The sequence below is a fragment of the Schistocerca serialis genome, chromosome 1, assembly GCF_023864345.2.
Source record: "Schistocerca serialis cubense isolate TAMUIC-IGC-003099 chromosome 1, iqSchSeri2.2, whole genome shotgun sequence".
In the NCBI taxonomy this organism is placed as follows: domain Eukaryota; kingdom Metazoa; phylum Arthropoda; class Insecta; order Orthoptera; family Acrididae; genus Schistocerca; species Schistocerca serialis.
The window spans coordinates 1233809728-1233830484 of NC_064638.1; the positions used below are offsets into that span (position 1 = coordinate 1233809728).

A 20757-nucleotide genomic window follows, 5' to 3' on the forward strand; every position below is an offset into this window, starting at 1 on the left:
TTTCTATTACAAGTGAAAATCACTTGTGGCAGAACGAAAGGAGCTTATGGCCACTCAACATTGAGGTTATCAACAAGTGATTGTGGCAGACAATAAATTATTTTTAGTACGATTACATAGAATTGTTGGCTTCCTTCAGAAATCAGTATTCACTTTTTATGTGGTACCACCTAAATCTTAGCTTTTCAAGTGAAAGTGAGTAACTGCAGCAAGGCTAATGGAAACATTTTTGATCTTAGAACCTGCAGTTCATATATTGGCAGAAAAAAAATTGATTTGCTATTAGTTTGAATATAAAGATGGTAGAATTTTATCATTTTATGCTGTTAACAAAGTACTGTCCTCCCGCCCTGTTGCTCATTTCTCTGATGCAGTCAGCATCTCAAGCTTTAAGATCTGCAAGTGACTGGTTCTCCCAGTGATCATGAGATCTTTCTCTTTGTCTTATACCCAGGAGATCTTGGGAAAACTAGGCCCAAAGGGTTGTGTGGGGGAGCTATCTTCTTCATACGCTATCACTGTCATCATTGCAGTTCAAGTGTCTCCAGCAGGCTTCTTTCCAATTCTGATCTCAATATACTCGTTCCTTATTTTAACACATCTTTGTTTTCAACAGGCATTTCTGTTGCCGAGAATGGCCAGTTTCTGTACATTAACTATTGCTTCTACTAATTCATATGTTACTACAGATAAGGGGTATGTTTTGTGCAGATCGATCTTAGAAGCTTGTGCAAATATTCTATCTCAAGTATCTGATATACCACATGGAAGAATTTACAAGTTTTCTGTATTCTGTTTCCAATTAATTGATGTTGCATAGGAAACAACACTATCCATCTATTAGAACTTGCAACCACATCCATCTCTTAATCTCCAATTTTAAGATGAGCTGTCAGAGATCCTACATGACACCAAACTAACTGTCTTCATTTTGCTGATTTAAAGATTCATTATTGTATCTCCCTCACACTAAAGATCCAGTTTGGTCCATATCTTTGTTTCAGTCTCACCCAAAACAATTAGATCATCGACAAAAAATTAGGTTTAGTTGTTGGGTACTACCTGTTCAGTGCATAATGCACATTACATTTTCTTAATACTGATGCGAAATTGTTATAATTATGATGACAAAAATGTAGCTAAGTTTGGTATATTTGAGGATAATCTTTCACACAAACTAATAATCATCTGTAAAACTGACCACAGTGCTCTTACCTGTAACTGAGGACAGGAGCCAATAACTTCAGGCTCAACAGCTGCTAACCAGTCGACAAGCATCCCACGACAGTGGGGTCTCGTATCTGACACCACCAACTGAGACATGGCTTCAACCAGCTCACCAGTGTGACGCTGCTGCAAGCGCTCATCCAGTAACTGACGACCAACACGCTCCAATTGTGCTATTGGTGTTTGCTGTAACACTAAGAAGTGAGAATATGTTAACAAAACAAATTATCAGTGTAAAAACACTGTACTTCCACTGAGGTAAGTGGGAATACAGAAGCAAAATATTATGTGCACTCTGATATTCTTCTATTAGCATCATAACAATCTCTTCTGACCACTCCATCATCATTTGCACTACTCATGTTCCGTAACAAAGATAGTTTGTATGTGGCCAACAGCAGACTGCTCTCCGTGCTGCTCACATTCAGGCAAGCACTGCAGTGTAGAGCACACAAGCTTCCTTTGATGATCTGGACTGGATATTGTTTGCTGACACTTGCGTATCATTTACACCCAAGGTAATATTGTTTTGTTGGTGCTCATTTTCTTGTGTTGAACATGGTGTGTAACAGGCTTTAAATGCTACAAACTTTGGTGTACTAACAGTTTCAAGTGGGGCTCATCTGACCACTGCATTTACCCAAAAGTAGTTACTTTTTTAATCTTTCATATTATTTGACAATACATGTAATTTAAATTTCTCTAACCATCATAGAGAAGTTTTATTGGACAAGAAAGGAAATATCTGAAAACAATAATATTACCTTCCATAGGACTCTTTGATAGCTCCAGCTTTTTCAATGGCATGGCTTTTTTCTCAGGCATTGTATGTTTATGCAGAAACTGTTTTGTAATTGTGGCTAATGGACACTTGTCAGTATAAAGGCCATCAGAAATTTTTTGACATATTACTGTCAGCTGTTTCACACATGGGGCACTTAACTTATTCTGCAAAAAAAAAAAATATTCACAATTTTATGTTTGAAATAATTGGAGCACTTAACATGATGGCATTTAAAAGAAATTCAAACAACTGACAACAAAAAGTAACAGTCTCAGTTAAATATTACATAAATTGCATACAGTAAATGTTTGTTACAACAAATTTACCAAGAACAGGACGAACTACAGGGTGTGTCAAAAAGGACTTACAACTCTGGAATGATATAGAAAATTACTGAGATAACTTACAGAATTGGTAGATGTGCTGTTTTGTGGCAAACAACTTCAAGTTTGAATCATGTAGGGCATCATTACCCCATTCTGCCACCAGGAGCACCAGCATAGTGCACAGATAAAATTGCTATTTTCAGTGGTGCATAGCCTGCTCACTGTGTGTTTTGGTTTCATGAAATGAACTCTGCGACAACTGTTTGACATAGATCGATGAAGGATGACCGAGATATCGGATGGTTTACTACCGGCAAGATGGTGTGCCACATCATTTCCTCATGGAAGTTCAAGGTTTCCTCGATAATTGCTTCCCAGGTCGGCAGACTGGCCATGACGGGCTAACCGCATGGCCCTCTCATTCCCCAGACTTGACCCCTTGATTTCTTTCTCTGGGGTCTCATTATAGACCAAGTGTATGTGCCTCCCTTACCAAACAATTTAGACAACCTGAAAAATCGAATCTACACTACTGTTGCACAGCTTACACCCGATTTGCTGCAGCAAGTGTGGGAAGAAACTGATTACAAGTGAGATATTAGCCAAATCACAAATGGAAATCACATCGAACCAAAATGGCACTTGAAACTTACGTCAAAGTTGAGGTGGTTTGCTAGAGAATGACACATCTACCAATTCTGTAAGTTATCTCAATAAATTTCTATATCATTCCAAAGTAGTAAAGTCCTATTTTACCAACCCAGTATGCAAATGGCATTCAAAAAATTTTGCACAGTGTGGGGCGGCTAGTGGAATAAACTGTTATTATATAATTTAGAATTGTAATGTAGAAAAGATGCATTTCCCGGCCGATTAACCATATGTGTGGCGGCGGGTGGTTGAATTAATTGTTATATAAGTGTTCCTATTATTTATGCTGTCTATTGCCGTTCTCAACACTGGCTCTCTAACTACAATATTGGCAACCAGAAAGTGATTAGCAAAACGTGAAGCCTGTAATTAGAATTCCTAGTGCCCACTTCATCTGAGAAACACACTTATAGCTACAGCTTATAGCTCTGAGAAATTAGGAGATTGTCTGGGATTCATAATCAAAAAATGATTTTCTAAAAATTCTCTGTATTCTGAAAGTCACAAAAAAAAAAAAAAAAAAAAAAAAAAAAAAAAAAAAAAAAAAAAAAAAAAAAAAAAAAAGAATCCACACAATCTGACTAACAGAGCAGTTCAGAGTCAATGTTTAAGTGAATGCTCGCCATAATTTAATGATTAGGTTCATCAAACGCCACACTAAATAATGGTAGAATGTCTGTCCCACAACGGCACGCGAAAATACGACATACGCAAACTGAAGATAGATAATTAAAGTCATCCCAGAATTAACACTTCACTCGAAAATGATTTCATGGTTACGCGTATCCCGAGTAACTTAATACGGCATCCGAGGCTGTTTATAGCAATGATACCGACGCGACGCGACTCCCGACACAGATGGTGTGCTATTCAGCATCTGGAGAGAACTGGGGCCTTGCTTCCTCGCGCAGCGTTCTTATATATAAAGCCGCGGTGCGGATGGCTAAGGGAACACCTGATCAAATCGGCTCTCCCAACTAGCCGCTGGGCTAGTAATGCACCACATTAAGTTATTGAATAAATCATAGCTTCTTTTGCTGATGGCAAATGAAGCTCTCAATTTAAATGTGCATTCAAAACACAGGTAAGTAATCATAATGAAAGTCTGACGTGGCTAAGTAAAATATTTTGGGCGAGAGAATTAATTTAATTACACTGCACGCAGTAGACGAGCTCTGAACTTGCCCTTTGCAGATACACTATCGCTATAGTTTTATAGTTATTCAAATGAAACTTCTCACATCTTTATGGTTATAGCGGATCTCCATTCTACTTAAATTTAAACATCCTAGCCTTATTTATTCACCTACTTAATCTATCTTGCTTCCTTAATTTCTAAGACAAAAACCAGAAAATCATGAATTTCAACTAAAATCTTAATTTGTGAGATCCAGAAGACTGTTTCTATTAGATAATTATGAAAAAGGAATATAAATATAAATTTTTAAATCTCTAGCTCTTTTCTGTTGCGCCAATGATTTTTACAGAAAAACGTCCAAATTTCGAAAATGGTTAAAGTTATCGAACTGATATTCAACACATATTAATTTAGTATTACTCCTGACACGCTAGAACCGTTTCAGGTTATTTACTTGATTTTAAAAGTATTGCGCAACATTTATGACGTCAGAGCTAGTTACAGCGGACTGGCTGGCACATAATGGAAAGACTGATGTGAATTTACTACAGCGTGAGTAGGCTGCTTCCCTACAACAGTCATCTCTAACTTTTTTTAGTTTTTGCAGGAGGAGAATGAAATTTTTTGTGAACATACTTGGAATATTTAGCTATAAGTTGGTATATAAAAGTATTTTCTTTTATTTACAGGTGAGACTTAATGGACCGTGAAGTAGATGTCAGGTTGCAACAACAGTCGGTGATGGAGTTCCTCTTTGAGACCGGCAACGACTCTGCCATATCGATTCACAGGAAGTTGCTCCCTGTTTATGGGGAGGACACAGTGGATCACAGCAGTATCCAGTGGTGGTTGCAGAGGTTTAAAGAAGGGGATTTCTCTCTACTGGACAGTCCACGATGCAGTAGACCATTGACAGCAGTGAGTAATGTGAATAAGGAGAACACTGATCAAATCATCCAAAATGACAGATGTGTAACAACACGACAGCTTGCTGAAATGACAAACGAGTCTTGTCACCACATATCTATCATTTTGGATTATTTGATCAATGGTCTCCTTATTCACATCACTCACTGCCTTCGATGCTCTACCACATCGCGGATTGTCCAGTAGAGAGAAATCACCTTCTTTAAACCTATGCAACAGCCAATGGATACCGCTGCGATCCACTGGGTCCTCCCCATAAACAGAGAGCAACTTCTTGTGAATCGATATAGCAGAGCCATCCTCGGTGTTGAAGAGGAACTCCATCACCAGCTGTTGTTGCAACCTGACGACTACTTCACGGTCCATTATGGCTCACCTGTAAATAAAAGAAAATACTTTTATGTACCAACTTATAGCTAAATGTTCCAAGTATTTTCACAAAAAATTTCATTCTCCTCCTGCAAAAAATAAAAAAAAATCAGAGACAACTGTGCAAAACTTTTTCAATGCCCTTTGTATTTGAAGAAACTGATTTCATCACTACTGGGCAACTTTCAGTATGACTTTAACATAGCTCCCCGAAAAAGACAGCTTTTGGTTTAACATAAACAAGTAAAATAAATGCCACACTTGCCAACAACGATAAACACACACACACACACACACACACACACACACACACACACAGAGAGAGAGAGAGAGAGAGAGAGAGAGAGAGAGAGAGAGAGAGAGAGAGAGAGAGAGAGAGGTAATACTTGAATGTCTGTTTATCATCAGTTAACAGACAGGCGAGTATGGAGGGACAGGAAAAGTGTCTGATGCCCCGGAGGAGGTAATAAGTTTTGGGGCAAGCACAGGTTTCTAAAATCTCATTGCTCCTGAATACCTTCTCCAGACTCTGAGCAGTCTAATAAAAATGTGAGCCTTACAGAAGTCTCTCATCTATCAAGAGGCCTCAAACTTAGAATTTAACCACACTTGGCTTGTAAAGGACCTACTTTCTTTTACATTCGCTTCAGTGAAAGTGATTTTCTGCACCACCCCAAAGCTAACATTCAGCATACTTTTAAATATTGTCAACCTCCCTATAACCCTGATTCCCCCCACCCCTCTTTTTATTATTATCATCATCATCATCATCATCTCCTCCTCCTCCTCCTTCTCCATGAAATGTTTCTGCTTATGCAGGTCATTCACAGAGCCTCTTCCAAGCTTCTCTTTTCTCCAACAGCCTATCATTTAACATCTACCTCCACTGCAGCCCTCTTTGGTTCACGTCATCCTTCACCTGGTCTCCCAATCTTGTTTGTGGTCTGAAACTGGTCTTTGTCCAGATTCTGCCCATTCTAGGGCTCTCCTCTGAAGTATTTCTGGTTCTAATCTTTTAAAGTGGTCAAACCACTTAAGCTATTACTCTCAATAGTTTGTTTTAGGAGCTTGATCTGCAAGATGTTTCCTATTATTTTATTCCTTATCCTGTCCCTTCTCATCTTACCTGAGGACCCCTTGCGGAAAATACATCTCTGTTGCTTGTATTTTGCTAAAATCTTTCTTTGTCCAAGTCAAACATTCTGATCCCTAGGTCAAAAATGGCAGATAACATGACTTTTACATCATTATATTTGCTTTGGCAGATAATCTCTATGTCTGACACACAAAAATAAAATTTGAAACAATTTTCTATTCTCTACCAGATTTCATCCTTCATGTTTTATTTCTTGGTTAATTACTTCCTAAATACTGGAAAGCAACTACCTCTTTAATGATTTTTCCATCACAAGTTACATCCTTCAATTTTCTCTTTTTCTGCTGATTTTTATTACCTCCTTTTTTTTAAAATCCTATTTTCATGCCCACTTGTTCAATTACCTCTGCCAGTAGTTTACTGGTTCTTTTTTCTGCTCTTTTTCTTCTAAAATCATCAAGTCATCTACATATGCTACAATTTTCCCATCATCTGCTGATGATCCTTGGTGAACTTTCCTTATAACACTGTCCATGATTATATTAGAAAGAACTGGTGAGAGTCCACTTCCTTGGTGAACCTCTCTGCTCCTTGTGAGCCATTCCAATTATTTGCTATCACTTCTATTACAATTCAGGCATTTTTCGTACATGTTTCTATTTATCAGTTCCATTCTTTTTGACTGTTCCAGTCTATTCAGACCTTGCCATATCTCTTCCCTTCTAACATTGTCATAAGGCTTTTTTATATTTATGAATGCAGCTATGACGTCTTTCCCAAATTCCCATTTCTTTTCTACAACTTGTCCTAACGCTGTCGCTGTCGCTGCCGCCGACCCCCCCCCCCCCCCCCCCCATGATTACCTCACGTTTAACCTTCAACTTCCTTCCCTACATCCCTTCCCAGTGACTCTAGTGCTACAGATACAATAGTTACTAATAATCCTACAACCAATCACGATCCACGACCATTAAGATGCACCACAGAGAATACAGGACTGAGTGTCTCCACCAGTTTACAAACTAGTCTGCTCACAATCCTTTCCACTATGAGCTGATACCAGATGTCCAATATGACACACAACACAACCGCAAAATATTAGGCCCACCACAGAACCCTGCCTAATCTTTCACTCTGTGACATTAATTTTGTGGGTCACACCTCTGAGATTGAGATCCTACACTCTAATAGCTGGAACAATGGTCAAAAAGTCATCCGAGAAAGCTCTCTATGCTACTTGCGCCTTATTCTATGCTGGGAGTACCATTATCCACCACAGAAGACATCACTCCCATTCTCATCATGGTTTAATGCTGCAACACATATTGAAAAACTTTCATCACTTTGCCCCACCCCCCCACCCCCGCACCGCCCTGTCCCTCCAGGGTGAGGGGGTGGGGGAACACAGAAAAGCTTTGCATCTGAACACCACTTTCAGAATCTCAACAATCCCCCATGCACTGCATATCTGCACCCCATAATCAAACCCTTCTGCAATGCTATGGCCACACCTTCAACAGAAATCAGATCAACTGCTTTCCTCCCTCTGCCACACGGCCCTTCACTTCAAAAGAACGTGTCATTTTAAATTTTGTAATCATCGGACCAATGCCTTTTCATATCCTTGAGTGTCCAGAATTTCTGAAGGACTACTGGAGCACCAGCAGCATACGATCCTGCATGGAGACAGTCATGTTGGGCATCTCGGGCGCAAACTGAGGAACAGCCGTGTGCCGATCTGTCGTGTCCACATTCTAACACTTGCAACATCTTCTATTGGTCAAATTTTTATTAAGTTTTCTTTGGCTTCACGACACTTTGACCTGTGTCAATAATATGCTGTTCAAATTTGACGTCATTATGAGCAGTGATTCTCTTTCTACAGTGCTTTGAAATGGGAACTTTAATTATAGACACTCTGTATACTACCAAATCTATTTCATTTGGGATTTACATTTTGGCAAACTACAGTGCACAACAAAATGAAAGGGTCACTATTTTGAAATCCAGTCATATTCTCCCAATGTGATGGAGAAATCAGAAATTTGGCTTGAAGGTAACAAACTTTCCTCTGTAATGATGCAAAAGCTTGGTGTCCCTTAATGTCACTCTCAGGGTCAACAATGTGCCGAACAGCAAGGTGTCAACATGTGCAAAATTAGTGAGGTGTAAGGTAGGTTAACAATATCACATTGGCACCAAACTTCACCACAACACTAACCCAATGCCACTGTGGACGTGTCACACAATGGCAAGATTGTCTTATCTGCCCTTAACCATGTCTCAATCCTTCTGTTGAAACCTCTGCAATGGAGGTAAAAACCATGATGCCCACAACTGACATCATAGTTTTCTTACGAGTTGCCAAGGAAAACATTTTGGACAAATAGCTGCTCTGAATCAACACAAAAACGTTTCAGGTGGTGTCACAAAGGGCATCAATGAAATCACTCTTTCCCTTGGGTTGTTCGTTTCCACACATTTAGAGTTGAAAATGATAGTTTGCAGTGTGATGTGCAACACAATAATGTATGGACAACATTCTCAACAACCTTTGTTACTGCTGATAACTCTAGGATGATTCAACCTTTCCTTAATGACATTTTAGGGCTACAACCTGACTGAATCTGACCTCACTCCTTTGGAGAGTAGCATGACCACAATTTTTGCTCTGGTACACTGGGATCCTTTAGGGACCATCAAAACCATTTGACAAAATTTGAATCAAACAACGGAAAATCCAGGATGGACTGTAACGATATTATGAAAAGGAAAGTTGCCACTCACCACTGTTGCAGAAAGGCACAACAAAAAGACTGTCACAAATAAAGCTTTCAGCCCATAAGGTCTTCATCAAAAATTGCCCTACTGTGGTCGGTGAACAGCTGGGGAGGGGGAGGGGGGGGATGTTTGTGAAATTTGTGAATTAAACAGCAAAAGAGTTCTACTAACACTTGCCAGTTTGAGAACACTGTTTGTCACATGTGTGCCTTTGTTGAACAGTTTAAAAATATATCTACAGAGACAACCGTTCAGCAATTCCTAAGCACCTGCAGGATATACAACCCCTTCAATACTCTTCAGCTGAGTGCACTATGGCACTGCACTAGCACCTGTTTGCCAAAAGTGAAATCTGAGAGGTGTTGAGCGGTTGCCTATCCTGTAGGTGCATAGGAATCTGAGAATTATTGTCCCTGTACAATTACACTTTTAAAGTGCTCAACAAAGGTGCGCAGGCGGCACTGAGGGTGCTGCCAAACTGACTGAGGGGTCCTAGAGGGACTCTTTGCCGTTTTAGTTATTCATGAATCAGTTGTAGACACCCCACCCACACCCCCGCCCCATGCACACACCACAGAGGTGCAAATGAGGAGGAATAAAAAAGAATGAATACCCTTTTCTGCTTCGGATCAAATTCAGATTTTGTTGAGTGGTTTTGAATGGTCCCTATGTACCAGAGCAAAAATGCGGTCACACTACACTCCAAAGTGGTGAGATCACATAGGGTTGCAGTCCTACGACGTTCTTCGAGGAAGGCTGAATCGTCTGAAGGTGTAAAAAATCGTCAAGAATGTCATCCTGTTGCACAATACACTGCAAACTGTCTTTTCTGACCATCAAATGTGGAAAAATGAAGACTCCGAGGGAAGGGGTGGATTTATTGACGCCATTTGTAACACCTTCTGTGGACTTAATGTGTTGTTTCTGAGCAGCATTGTGTCCAAAATTTTTTGTTTCTGAGCAGCAGTGTGTCCAAAATTTTTTCCTCGGCAAAACATACAAAAACCGCATTGATGCCAATGCTGGGCATCATGGTTATGAGCTCCATCACAGAGGTGTCAAGAAAGTGGGGAGATGTGGGTACGGGGAGGTGTGATGACCCTTTTATGGTGTGACATATACATGGTGGCATTGAGTAGGACTGTCATGAAATTTGGTGCCAATGTGATATCATTAATTAACCTTACACCTCACATTAACTTCTGAGCTATGGACTTTTTTCACTTGTGTTGAAACCTTGCTATCTGAAGTGTCACCAAACCTGAGGGTAATGTCTCAGAGACAGAGCAGTATATCTTCTTAGTTGTTGGCTGTTCACGGGCAGAAAGTTTCTCCCCGCACCCTTGGCACCTGAGAATGGCATATCTAGTGTGGAAGCAGCTGATCAAATTTAATGCTGACAACCTTGCCAGAGCCTCTACAGTCAATATCCTGTCCAGCTAGTCCAATAGGAGGTACGTTGTGAAATTTCTTTCTGTGACATCACCAAAATCAGCCATGACTGAAAATAAACCATTAACTAGTTATGTCATAATCACCCAATAACAATCAGGCCTGAAAAAAAAAAAAAAACCATCTTTTACTAGGGCTTTGAGTACTTCTCACTGTGTTCTGAGAGAAGGGACATTTTACAGAAAATCCTACCCTCATAAAGAAAGACTCTGTCATCTACTCAACCTATGTCACATCCCCTGTCCATCTCCATGCCGCTTCAGCTCCCAAACCTACATCCATAGCCCATTCTCTAGTGGACAACCCAATTGCAAGACCCACTCACCTACCACCACTTACTGTAATCCGACTGTAGCCATTTTCCAATCTGTCACCAGCGTCATCACATACCGGTTGTGCTGCAATAACTGAACAGCATTTTACATGGATATGATAGCTAACCAGATATCTCGTTGCAAAAATGGCCACTGCCATCTGTCGCTAACTCCAAATTTGGCTACACAGTTGCTGAACATACTGCACAAGGCACTAATGACTGACATTCACTGCAGTACTGAGGCCATTAAGGGAGAGGGTCAAACTGCGCAACAACTCTTCCCTGACAGCTCAAAGTTGGGCATCGCAGCAATAGCATGCATTAATGACCTTGGTTATGATAAGGGAAATATTAGTAATACAACTCTCCTTAATAAATATCTGCTGTTAGATAGAAGTATGCAGGGTGACCATAGGCAGAAATCACACATTATTAATTTCAGCATTTTTCCTAATAGCATGAAGAACATTATGTCATGAAACATGAGTGACATACACTGGGAGCATGTTCTTCTGAGTGTATGGCACTAGGTTAGGACATTAATAAAGTGATTATCATCAATACTTACAGCAGCAGCTGTTACAAGCCGAAGTAACGGGTTTGCATACTGTGGAACTTTTACCATCACAGTTACCCAATCAGTTCCCATCGGTGAAAGCATCACATCATGCAGAAATTTTATTGTTGCCTGCATGACAACTGTGTTACCACTTTGCATTTCCATAGTCAGTGTCTGAAAGCAAGCACACATATGATTACACTTATTATATCACAGCAATTTAAGTGTTTTCAATTCACATGATGTTCTCCAAACAAAAATTATGTTTCTATCTTTATCATCCACTAGCCCTTAAAATTTTTACTGTGGTGTAATCAAGTATTTTCATTGTTCCTATTGTGATACATTGTTATGCAGGTGAATCAAAGGACAATGGCAATTTTTGAGTTACACAGAGGTGGTTGCGGGGGGAGAGAGTGTGTGCATTTACACCTAATTTTAGATAAGTTAAAAAAGGAATATGTTTAGGCTTTAACATTCCATCAACAGTGAAATAATTAGAGAAGAAGCATCTACCTGGATAGGACTACAATGGGGAAGGAAACAGAAAATCTGAATCCAGACAGGCAGGCAGGCATTCAAAGTCGGGTTCCGAAATAGAAGTTCAGTGTTAACCATGGTGTCACTTCTTTGATGTGGCTATTGAAAATCAAATGAACTGACTTTAATACATCAGCTAACTTGATCACAGGGATCATACGTTACAAACAATTGTGTAAATGATACTTTTTTGCAATTGATGCTGTAGGAACATCACATAGTTGAAGTATCAAGCTAGTCCTACAGTCACAAATGGATGAATAGTCGACAACAATTTACATAGAATGAATTTTTCACTCTGCAGTGGAGTGTACACTGATACAGAATTTCGTGGCAGGTTAAAACTGTGTGCTGGGCCGAGACTCCAACTCGGGACCTTTGCTTTTTATGTGCAGATGCTCTACAGTCTGAGCTACCAAAGCACAACCCACGACCCATCCTCACAGCTTGCTTTACTTCCACGTTCCAAACTTCACAAACTTTAGACACTAGCAAGCTCTCCTGGAAGTAAGAACATTGTGGAGATGCTTCCAGAATATATTTTTCACTCTGCAACAGAGTGTGTGATGATATGAGATACTGGCAGAAGTATAGCTGTCAGGATGTTTGTGAGTCATGCTTCGGTAGCTCAGTCGGTAGAGCAGTTGTCTATGAAAAGCGAAGATCTTGTGTTTGAGTCTCAGACTGGTACACAGTTTTAACCTGCCAGGAAGTTTCATACCAGTGCACAATCTGCAGCAGAGTGAAAAATTCAGTCTGATAACATGCCCCACGCTGTGGCTATGCCATGTCTCTGCAATATCCTTTCTTCCACAAGTGCTAGTCCTGAAAGTTTCATAGGAGTACTTCTGTGAAGTCTGGAGATGAGGTACCGACCGAAGTAAAGCTGTGAGGACTGCTTGTGAGTCATGCTTGGGTAGCTCAAATGATAGAGCTTGCCTGCGAAAGTCCCAAGTTTGAATCTCGATCCACCACACACTTTTAACCTGCCAGGAAGTTTCAACAATTTACATAGCTCTACCAATATTTTAACAGCCAAGATATTGCTTGTCTGGATTCTGCATCAGAGGAGGCCTGTTACTCATTAAATGAAGACCAAACATTTCAGTGTTTCACGGTAGCCACAGTGTATATTCTTTGCAAAACTGAAACAGTGAAATGAATATGAAATGCAAAAATAAAATCCATCTACAGTCTTTTCAACACAATATTAACTTAACCAATGCACATTTTGAAGAACAGCAATGAAGGTCATTCACTAACCCAAATGAAGCTCTCATAATGAAACTGTGTTTCAAAATGTACAGCCGCAAAATAAATTTGCTATTGAAACTACAGGAAATGTGTCAGCTTTATCACAGGTGTTTTTCTTACATTTCAGCATTATTTACGAGCAGATATTCAGAGAATTCTACAAAATATAAGTTCTCATTTTTGAATTAAAGCCGTGATCACCTTTTGAAAAGTCCTGAATAGGTTTTCTTTCGCAGCCACTGCTGCTGCATCAGTCTCCTGCTTGACCTTGAAGATCTGTATAAGAGTTTCAGGCACGGCAGTAACAGGCACATTACTGGAACTTCTCATGGCATGTAGCTCACTACCTAGTTCCAATGGCAATCTTGCAGGAGCAGAACTGGCCACAGGACTCTCTGCTGTTAAATATAACAGAACATTAAATCAAAGAGTCAAAGTATCAAATAAGAATAATAGCAAAAAACACATGTACAAAACTCATATGAATAACTATCTGCAGTGAAGAGTGCTTGAGTAGCTCAGGTTCTTCTACAAATAAGGACCTCTTGTGAAAAATGGCACTTCATTTCTCTGTAGAAACTGCCACTTGTGTTAGTTAAAAGGTATTAGATTAATTTTTAAAAAAATGTATTGTGTGCATAAAAATTGCTGCAGCATTCACTGTTTCCTTATTGGTAGAGGCATGAAAAAAATCATTTTCTATGGCCAAATTAAGTGCTTTTTTTGCAAATTTCTGCATTAGTTTTTGCAGAATTTTGTCCTATTTTTCACCAGAATCAGTGCCATTTTGCTGTCTGGTTCCTTTTTCTAACAATTTCACTAAGGTTTTTTTGCCATTTTTATGTCTTTTTTTTACCAAATTCAGTATCATTTTTCGCCAAATTCGGTGCTATTTTATGGCGAATTCAGTGTTACTTTTACCTTTTTTTTTTCTTGGTTAATGTCACTTATTTTTTGCCAGTTTCAGTGTATTTTCCAATTTTTGTGCTATTTTTGATGTCAAATGATGGTTCATTATGTAAGAAATGAACTATCACTTTAAGATTATACACTGAACCTCAGTCTTGGAGAAAAAGTAGGTCAGATGCAAGTTCGACATTCAGTAACTATCAGGAACAGCTTATAACATTTTTTCCTATGGTAAAATGTTAATTTCATATTATTTCTTAAAATTCACCAATTTGGTGTTACCCCATCAAAAAACACCAATTTTGCTCTATTTTCACATTATTGTTTTCGCAAAATTTTCTGAAATAATCTGCTCGTGTAACTATAAGATGCAACTATTTCCAAGGGGAAAAAAGCACCATCTTTTTCTCACCAAGTTCTTATCTGAAGGAAGCATTAGATCTATTCAGAATAGTAAGCCCAATAACAAGGAAGCAAAGAAAAGCACAACAATTTTATAAACACAATATATCACTTATGAATTAATCTAATTTTTAATGATTAACAATACTGTGTGTGTGTGTGTGTGTGTGTGTGTGTGTGTGTGTGTGTGTGTGTGTGTGTCAGAAGAAGGCCATTCGGCCAAAAGCTAACATGTATAGCAGTCCTTCCATTTTACCTGTCTGCAACTCAGCGCCTCCTCTATTTGGCAAGTAGCAATTACCCTTTTCATAATGTTATTCCATCCTGCACTTTCCAATTTTTTAAAGTGATTGTTCTTAGACTAAAGAATGAGAAGTTTTGTGAAATTTTTTTTTATATTACCACCCACAGAATGGAATTACTACTCCCACATGCTATGATTTTTTTCCTTACATGTACTGTCAAATTAATACTGCATATCTGCTATGGTAGGACATGTGGAATATGGTGGGAAAGGATGGAATATCAACTGGCATTAAGTACACAAGAAAAACGATCAAAATATATAAATTAAATGGAAAGTGTTTCACCATAAACAAAAAAAGGCTAAAGTTATTCTAAATGCCACTCAACCCACAAAATTAAACGAACAGAAGTTATTAAAAAAGGGAAAAGCCCCTAGTGAAGATGAATGCTATTGCACTGAACAACCTACTGCCTGACATACAATTATGATTCATTGTAGAATGAATGTATGCAACTCCTGAATTGCTCCCAGTGGGATCCTGCACAATATTCACGTACTGTTTACATGGGAGAGCATCTGCTCTTTAACTTAATCACAGACGAGGAGTAGCGCCCACATTCGGTGGTTACAGGCCAGAACAGGTGCTAAAAGTTCAATCACATAATCAGCAAGTCACCTCCTGAAAGACTTTGTCCTTATCGCATAAAATAATTATTACACAGAAAATACTTAGGTGCTGAAGTCTCATTTGTGCCTAGAGTAGTCACGGGATCAATCAAATGCAATGAAATTGGCACCCGAGCTGTAACTGAGCCACCACCCTGTTAAACAGTAGCAACTAGGTCGTACAAATTCAATAATTAATGCAACACATTTTTTCTTGGCCAGTTTTGGTTGAAAAAAATGTGGAATATGTTGTGGGACATTGTGAAATATTCTCGCCTCAGCCTCTATAGTTTTACGAAGCTCCAGTAGTTGGTGGCGCAATACGTAGCCTTCAAAATGGCATCTGTAACAGAGGTGCGTTCCAAGCACAGCATTCACTTTAATTTCTTTTAGTGGAAAACCAGAGCATTGCATATATTCGTGGGCGCTTGCAGAGTATCTGCAGAGAGCTGGCAGTGAATAAAAGCATGGAGAATCATTGGGCGAGGCGTCTATCATCATCGCGACAAAGTCACATAATCTTGTCTGATCTCCTGCGTGTCTGCCGGCTGCACACCACTGTGACTCCTGCAATGTTTCAATGTGTGGACACGCTCATTGAGGCAATCAACAGATAACAATCAAACTCCTTGCTCTTCAACTGGATGCCTCTGTGGGTAGTGCTGACGCATTCCTCCACCAGCTGGAGTACTCAAAGGTGTGTGTCCGCTGGGTCCCTCACTGCCCGACAGAGGACCAAAAGAGCAACGAGCAACCACATGTGCAGAACTGCTTGTGTGTTACGAGGCTGATCGTGACAATTTTTTGCCAAACATCGTCGTAGGCGATTAAACAAGGGTTGATCAATTCGAAGTGGAAACGAAACAGCAGCCCGTGGAATTGTGCCACACCATCTCTCCTCCAAAGAAAAAGTTTAAAGTCGCACCCTCATTCAGTACAGTTGTGGCAACAGACTTCTGGGACTCTGAAGCTGTTATTCTATTTGATGTTCTCCTTCATGGTGCAATGATTAACTCCGAAGTGCGTTGTGCTACCCCCAGGAAATTGAAGAAACAACTTCGGTGTGTTTGTCGGTACAAAAATGTAAACAAATCTGTCTTCCTTCATGGCGACACAATGCCTCACACAAATCTGTGCACCTTAGAGGAGATCACAAAACTGCAATGGAGTGTTCTTCCTCATCCACCCTACAGCACGTATCTCGCACCTTCCAACTTCCTCGTGTTCGGATCGATAAAGGATGCACCCTGCGGGAAGCAGTACGTGGATGATGGCGAGGTTATTCGTGCAGCAACACATTTGTTCTTATGCTGACAAATAGAGTGGTGCCATGCGAGCATACAGGTCCTCCGTGCTGCACTGAACAAAGATTATGTTGAAAAATAGGTTTTGTAGCCAAAAGAGTAGGGAGTACTATGGTTACTCTTAGCCCTGAATGAAATCAACTTGCTTTCAGAAAAAAAAACACATTACTTGTTGAATGCCCCCCCCCCCCCCCCCCGCCACCCCCCTCCCCACCCATATATTCTTGGTAGTTAAGTATCTAGTTTGTTTTATAGTCTAAGAGATAAGATCCTTCATGGAGGTGAAACATGTCAGAAAAATAATGTAGAATATATAAATCAGATTTAATTTTCATTCTTCAGTTCTTTGTTTGTACCCAATACCACCAGCTAAGTAATTATGTATAACATGAACAGTAATGATCCTGTTACACTTCCCTGCGGCACTCATTGTATGTAGACACATTCCATCCAAGGTGACAGCTGCATCATCCTTGTTAACAAATTATTGATCCAGTTGCAAATCGGCTTAGATAACTCACGGGAATGTATTTTGTTTGGAGAGTGTCTGTGCGGTACTGAATCAAGAGCTTTTTGAAAGTTCAGAAACAACTAATCTGTCTGGGAGCTAATGTTACAGCCCGATCTTTTTACACGGCTAGAATTCCTAAGCTAAAAGGTAAGTATTTTTAAATAATTCATTATGTTTGCACACATTTCGAACACTGTCCAAGCTGTACGGGAACAAATGCTTCATTTGGAAGTGGTACCAAGGGGTAAAAAGGATATTTTCTAAGTTCTGAACTTTCTTGGCAAATTCCATCTGTTAGCCAGAGTGGGACTCGAACCTACAACTTTTGCCTTGCATGGACAAGTGCTCTACTGACAGAGTTATCCAAGCACAACTCTCAACCCAACTCCACAGCTTTACTTCCACAAATAGCTCATCTCCTAGTTTCCAAACTTCACAGAAGTTCTCCCGAATACCTTGTCGGACTAGTTTTCCTAGAAGAAATCTGTGGTGAGACAGTTTAGCAACAGCTAAGGGGACTGTTCCCAGAATGAATTTGCATATTTTGCAACATATTCCGCTGACTGCAGTACCATAACATCCTTCTGTTGTTAACGCTTTTGATTTTCTCATGTAATATCATTGAATTATGCCTACTTATGTTAGAAAAACTAAGATTTTAAGCGAGGGCTAATCAGAAAGTAGGGAACATTTCCATCTGATGCCGCTAGGCACATGCCGATCGCATATATTTTGGCATGTGCGTGCTCAGCAGCTCAATCAGCGTACATCTGTGACCGCGGGAATGTCTCTGCATGTCTAGTTTTTTCGATATTCGAATTTGAAATGTGCACTGCAATCTAAAATCCCACTAGTTGTGAGGTGCAGTTTGTGATATGGTTTTTATTGGCAAAAAACCTAAAACCTACAGAAATTTATCGTGGACTGTGCGAAGTGTACGGAAACAACGTAATGAGTGAATTTTACATCCGGAAAAGATGCATTTGGTTTAAAAATGTCCGAACCAACGTTCATGATGAAGGAAAGAGTGGGCGCCCGAGCATTGTGACTGACGATCTTGTCGTTAAAGTAGATGAAACGATTAGAGAAAACCGTCGCTTCACAATAACAGAGCTTTCGCTTTCTTTTCCACAAGTTTTACAGACTTTGTTGTTTGAAATTGTCACTCAAAAGCTAGGCTAGGCGGAACTCCAGGCAGGCGTGGCACTCGCTGAAGTCTCAGGCAGCAGAACTTTATGACAAAGGTCTTTCAAAGCTTGTCCACCGCTATGATAAGTGCCTCAATGTGTTTGGTGACTACGTGGAAAAGTAGTATGTCAGTCAGTATTTCAGGTGTTTATAATAAAATGTTTTTATTGCACTTAGATTTTATTTTATTTTTATTTTTATTTATTTATTTATTTTTTATTTTATTTTATTATTTTTTTTTTTTTTTTTTAATGCCAGAACGCCACCACATACCAGCTAGGCTAGCTTGCGCTGGTATGTGATGGAGACACTTATCATTTATAATGTCATCTCTTATGGACACCTATGTGCTACTTACAACAATTTTATAAGGCCTGCGTGTTATAGGCAACTATTAATATCACCATTGTTTGCCTTGATGTTGTAACCTGTATGTGTCCTAAGATCCGAGGATGGTGGCTTTAGTTTCGCCGAAACCGGTAATCATGGAATAAAAAGAATTCCTGCGATCTTGGCTACCAGTTTATTGTTTTACAAGCATCTAGATTAGATTGCTCCCACATGAGCACAATGTGTTCCCTACAAAAGGAACATTACTGTTTACAATGTTTATGAATGAGTTATTAGAAAGCAATGGAAGCTCTTTAAGACTGTTTGCAGATAATGAGATCGTCTATATGGGAGTAGCAATGCCAAAAGACAGTATCAATTTGCTGAATGATCTGCAGAGGATTGATGAATGGTGCATACTCTGGCAGTTGACCAGATATGTACGAGAAGCATTTGAGAAGTTCGTGCAAAAATAAAAACTACTTATGTGTTTGGGGTAAACCTTTTTTATTTTTCGACATAGTCTCCTTTTAAACTTATACACTTCATCCAACGCTATTCTAGTTTGTTGATCCCTTCCAAATAATAGGAATTGTCCAAGTCTGCAAAATAGCTATTAGTCGCTGCAATCACCTCCTCATTTGAATAAAACCTTTGTCCCACCAGCCATTTCTTCAAATTGGGGAACAAATAGGAGTCCAAGGGAGCCGAGTCTGGAGAACAGAGGGGATGTGAAACGAGTTGGAATCCTATTTCCATTAATTTTGTGACCACAACTACTGAGGTGAGTGCTAGTGACTTGTCGTGATGGAAAAGGACTTTTTTGCGATCCAATCGCCGGAGGTTTTCTTGCAGCTCGGTCCAATAACGATGAATAATATGCACCTGTAATAGTTTTACCTTTTTCCAGATAGTCAGTGAGGATTATCCCTTGCGAATCCCAAAAGACAGTCCGGCCTTTTTTGGTGCAGATTCTCCCTTGGTAACCCATTGTTTAGATTGTTCTTTGGTCTCAGGAGTATAGTAATGTAACCACGTTTCAGCCACAGTGACGAAACAACACTTAAAGTCCTGCAGATTCTTCCTGAACAGCTGCAAACCATCCTTGCAACACTTCACATGATTCCGTTTTTGGTCAAGTATGAGCAATCGCGGAACCCATCTTGCGGATAGCTTTCTCATGTCCAAATGTTTATGCAAAATATTATGTACCCGTTCATTCAAGATGCCCACAGCACTAGCAATCTCACGCACCTTAATTCTTCTGTCATCCATCACCATATCATGGATTTTGTCAATGATTTCTGAAGTAATAACCTCCATAGGGCGTCCAGAACGTTCAGCATCACTTGTGCCCATATGCCCACTCCAAAAATTTTGAAACCACTTATAAACTGTTCTAGTCAAAGGTGCAGAGTCACCGTAATGTTTATCAATCTTCTCTTTAGTCTCCCGAGGCCTTTTGCCTTTTATAAAGTAACGTTTAATCACCACACGAAATTCTTTTTCGTCCATTTTTGGACAATCACTCGACTTCCTTGATTCACACGAATGCCAAACACAAAGCTCCCGCTGGTTCAGGCAGGCAAAATTCAACTAATTACACTGCACAGAAGGCAGTCATTCTTCCCACAGTAAGTTCAAGTTTGTCTGCAATAGAGATTGTACACGAAACAATTCTACAGCCCTGACCTAAATGCTGCTGACTTGTTTGGGATCCATCTCAGGCCAAACTAAAGTAGTCACTGAGCATGATCAAAGAAGGACAATGATGGTAAAA

The 20757-nt window shown here is 39.7% G+C and overlaps 1 protein-coding gene across 4 annotated transcripts in view; it reads right to left on the reverse strand.

Moving 5' to 3' along the window:
• LOC126419147 (integrator complex subunit 1) overlaps positions 1–20757 on the reverse strand; it is a 288378-nt gene that overhangs the window by 58026 nt on the left and 209595 nt on the right. For all 4 annotated transcript variants that reach the window (XM_050086288.1, XM_050086260.1, XM_050086280.1 and 1 more), the window contains exons 24-27: positions 13622–13818; positions 11636–11800; positions 1992–2175; positions 1216–1421 (exon numbers count right to left, since the gene is read on the reverse strand). In XM_050086288.1, the coding sequence (XP_049942245.1) occupies positions 1216–1421; positions 1992–2175; positions 11636–11800; positions 13622–13818 (752 nt within the window). The remainder of the gene's footprint in view (positions 1–1215; positions 1422–1991; positions 2176–11635; positions 11801–13621; positions 13819–20757) is intronic.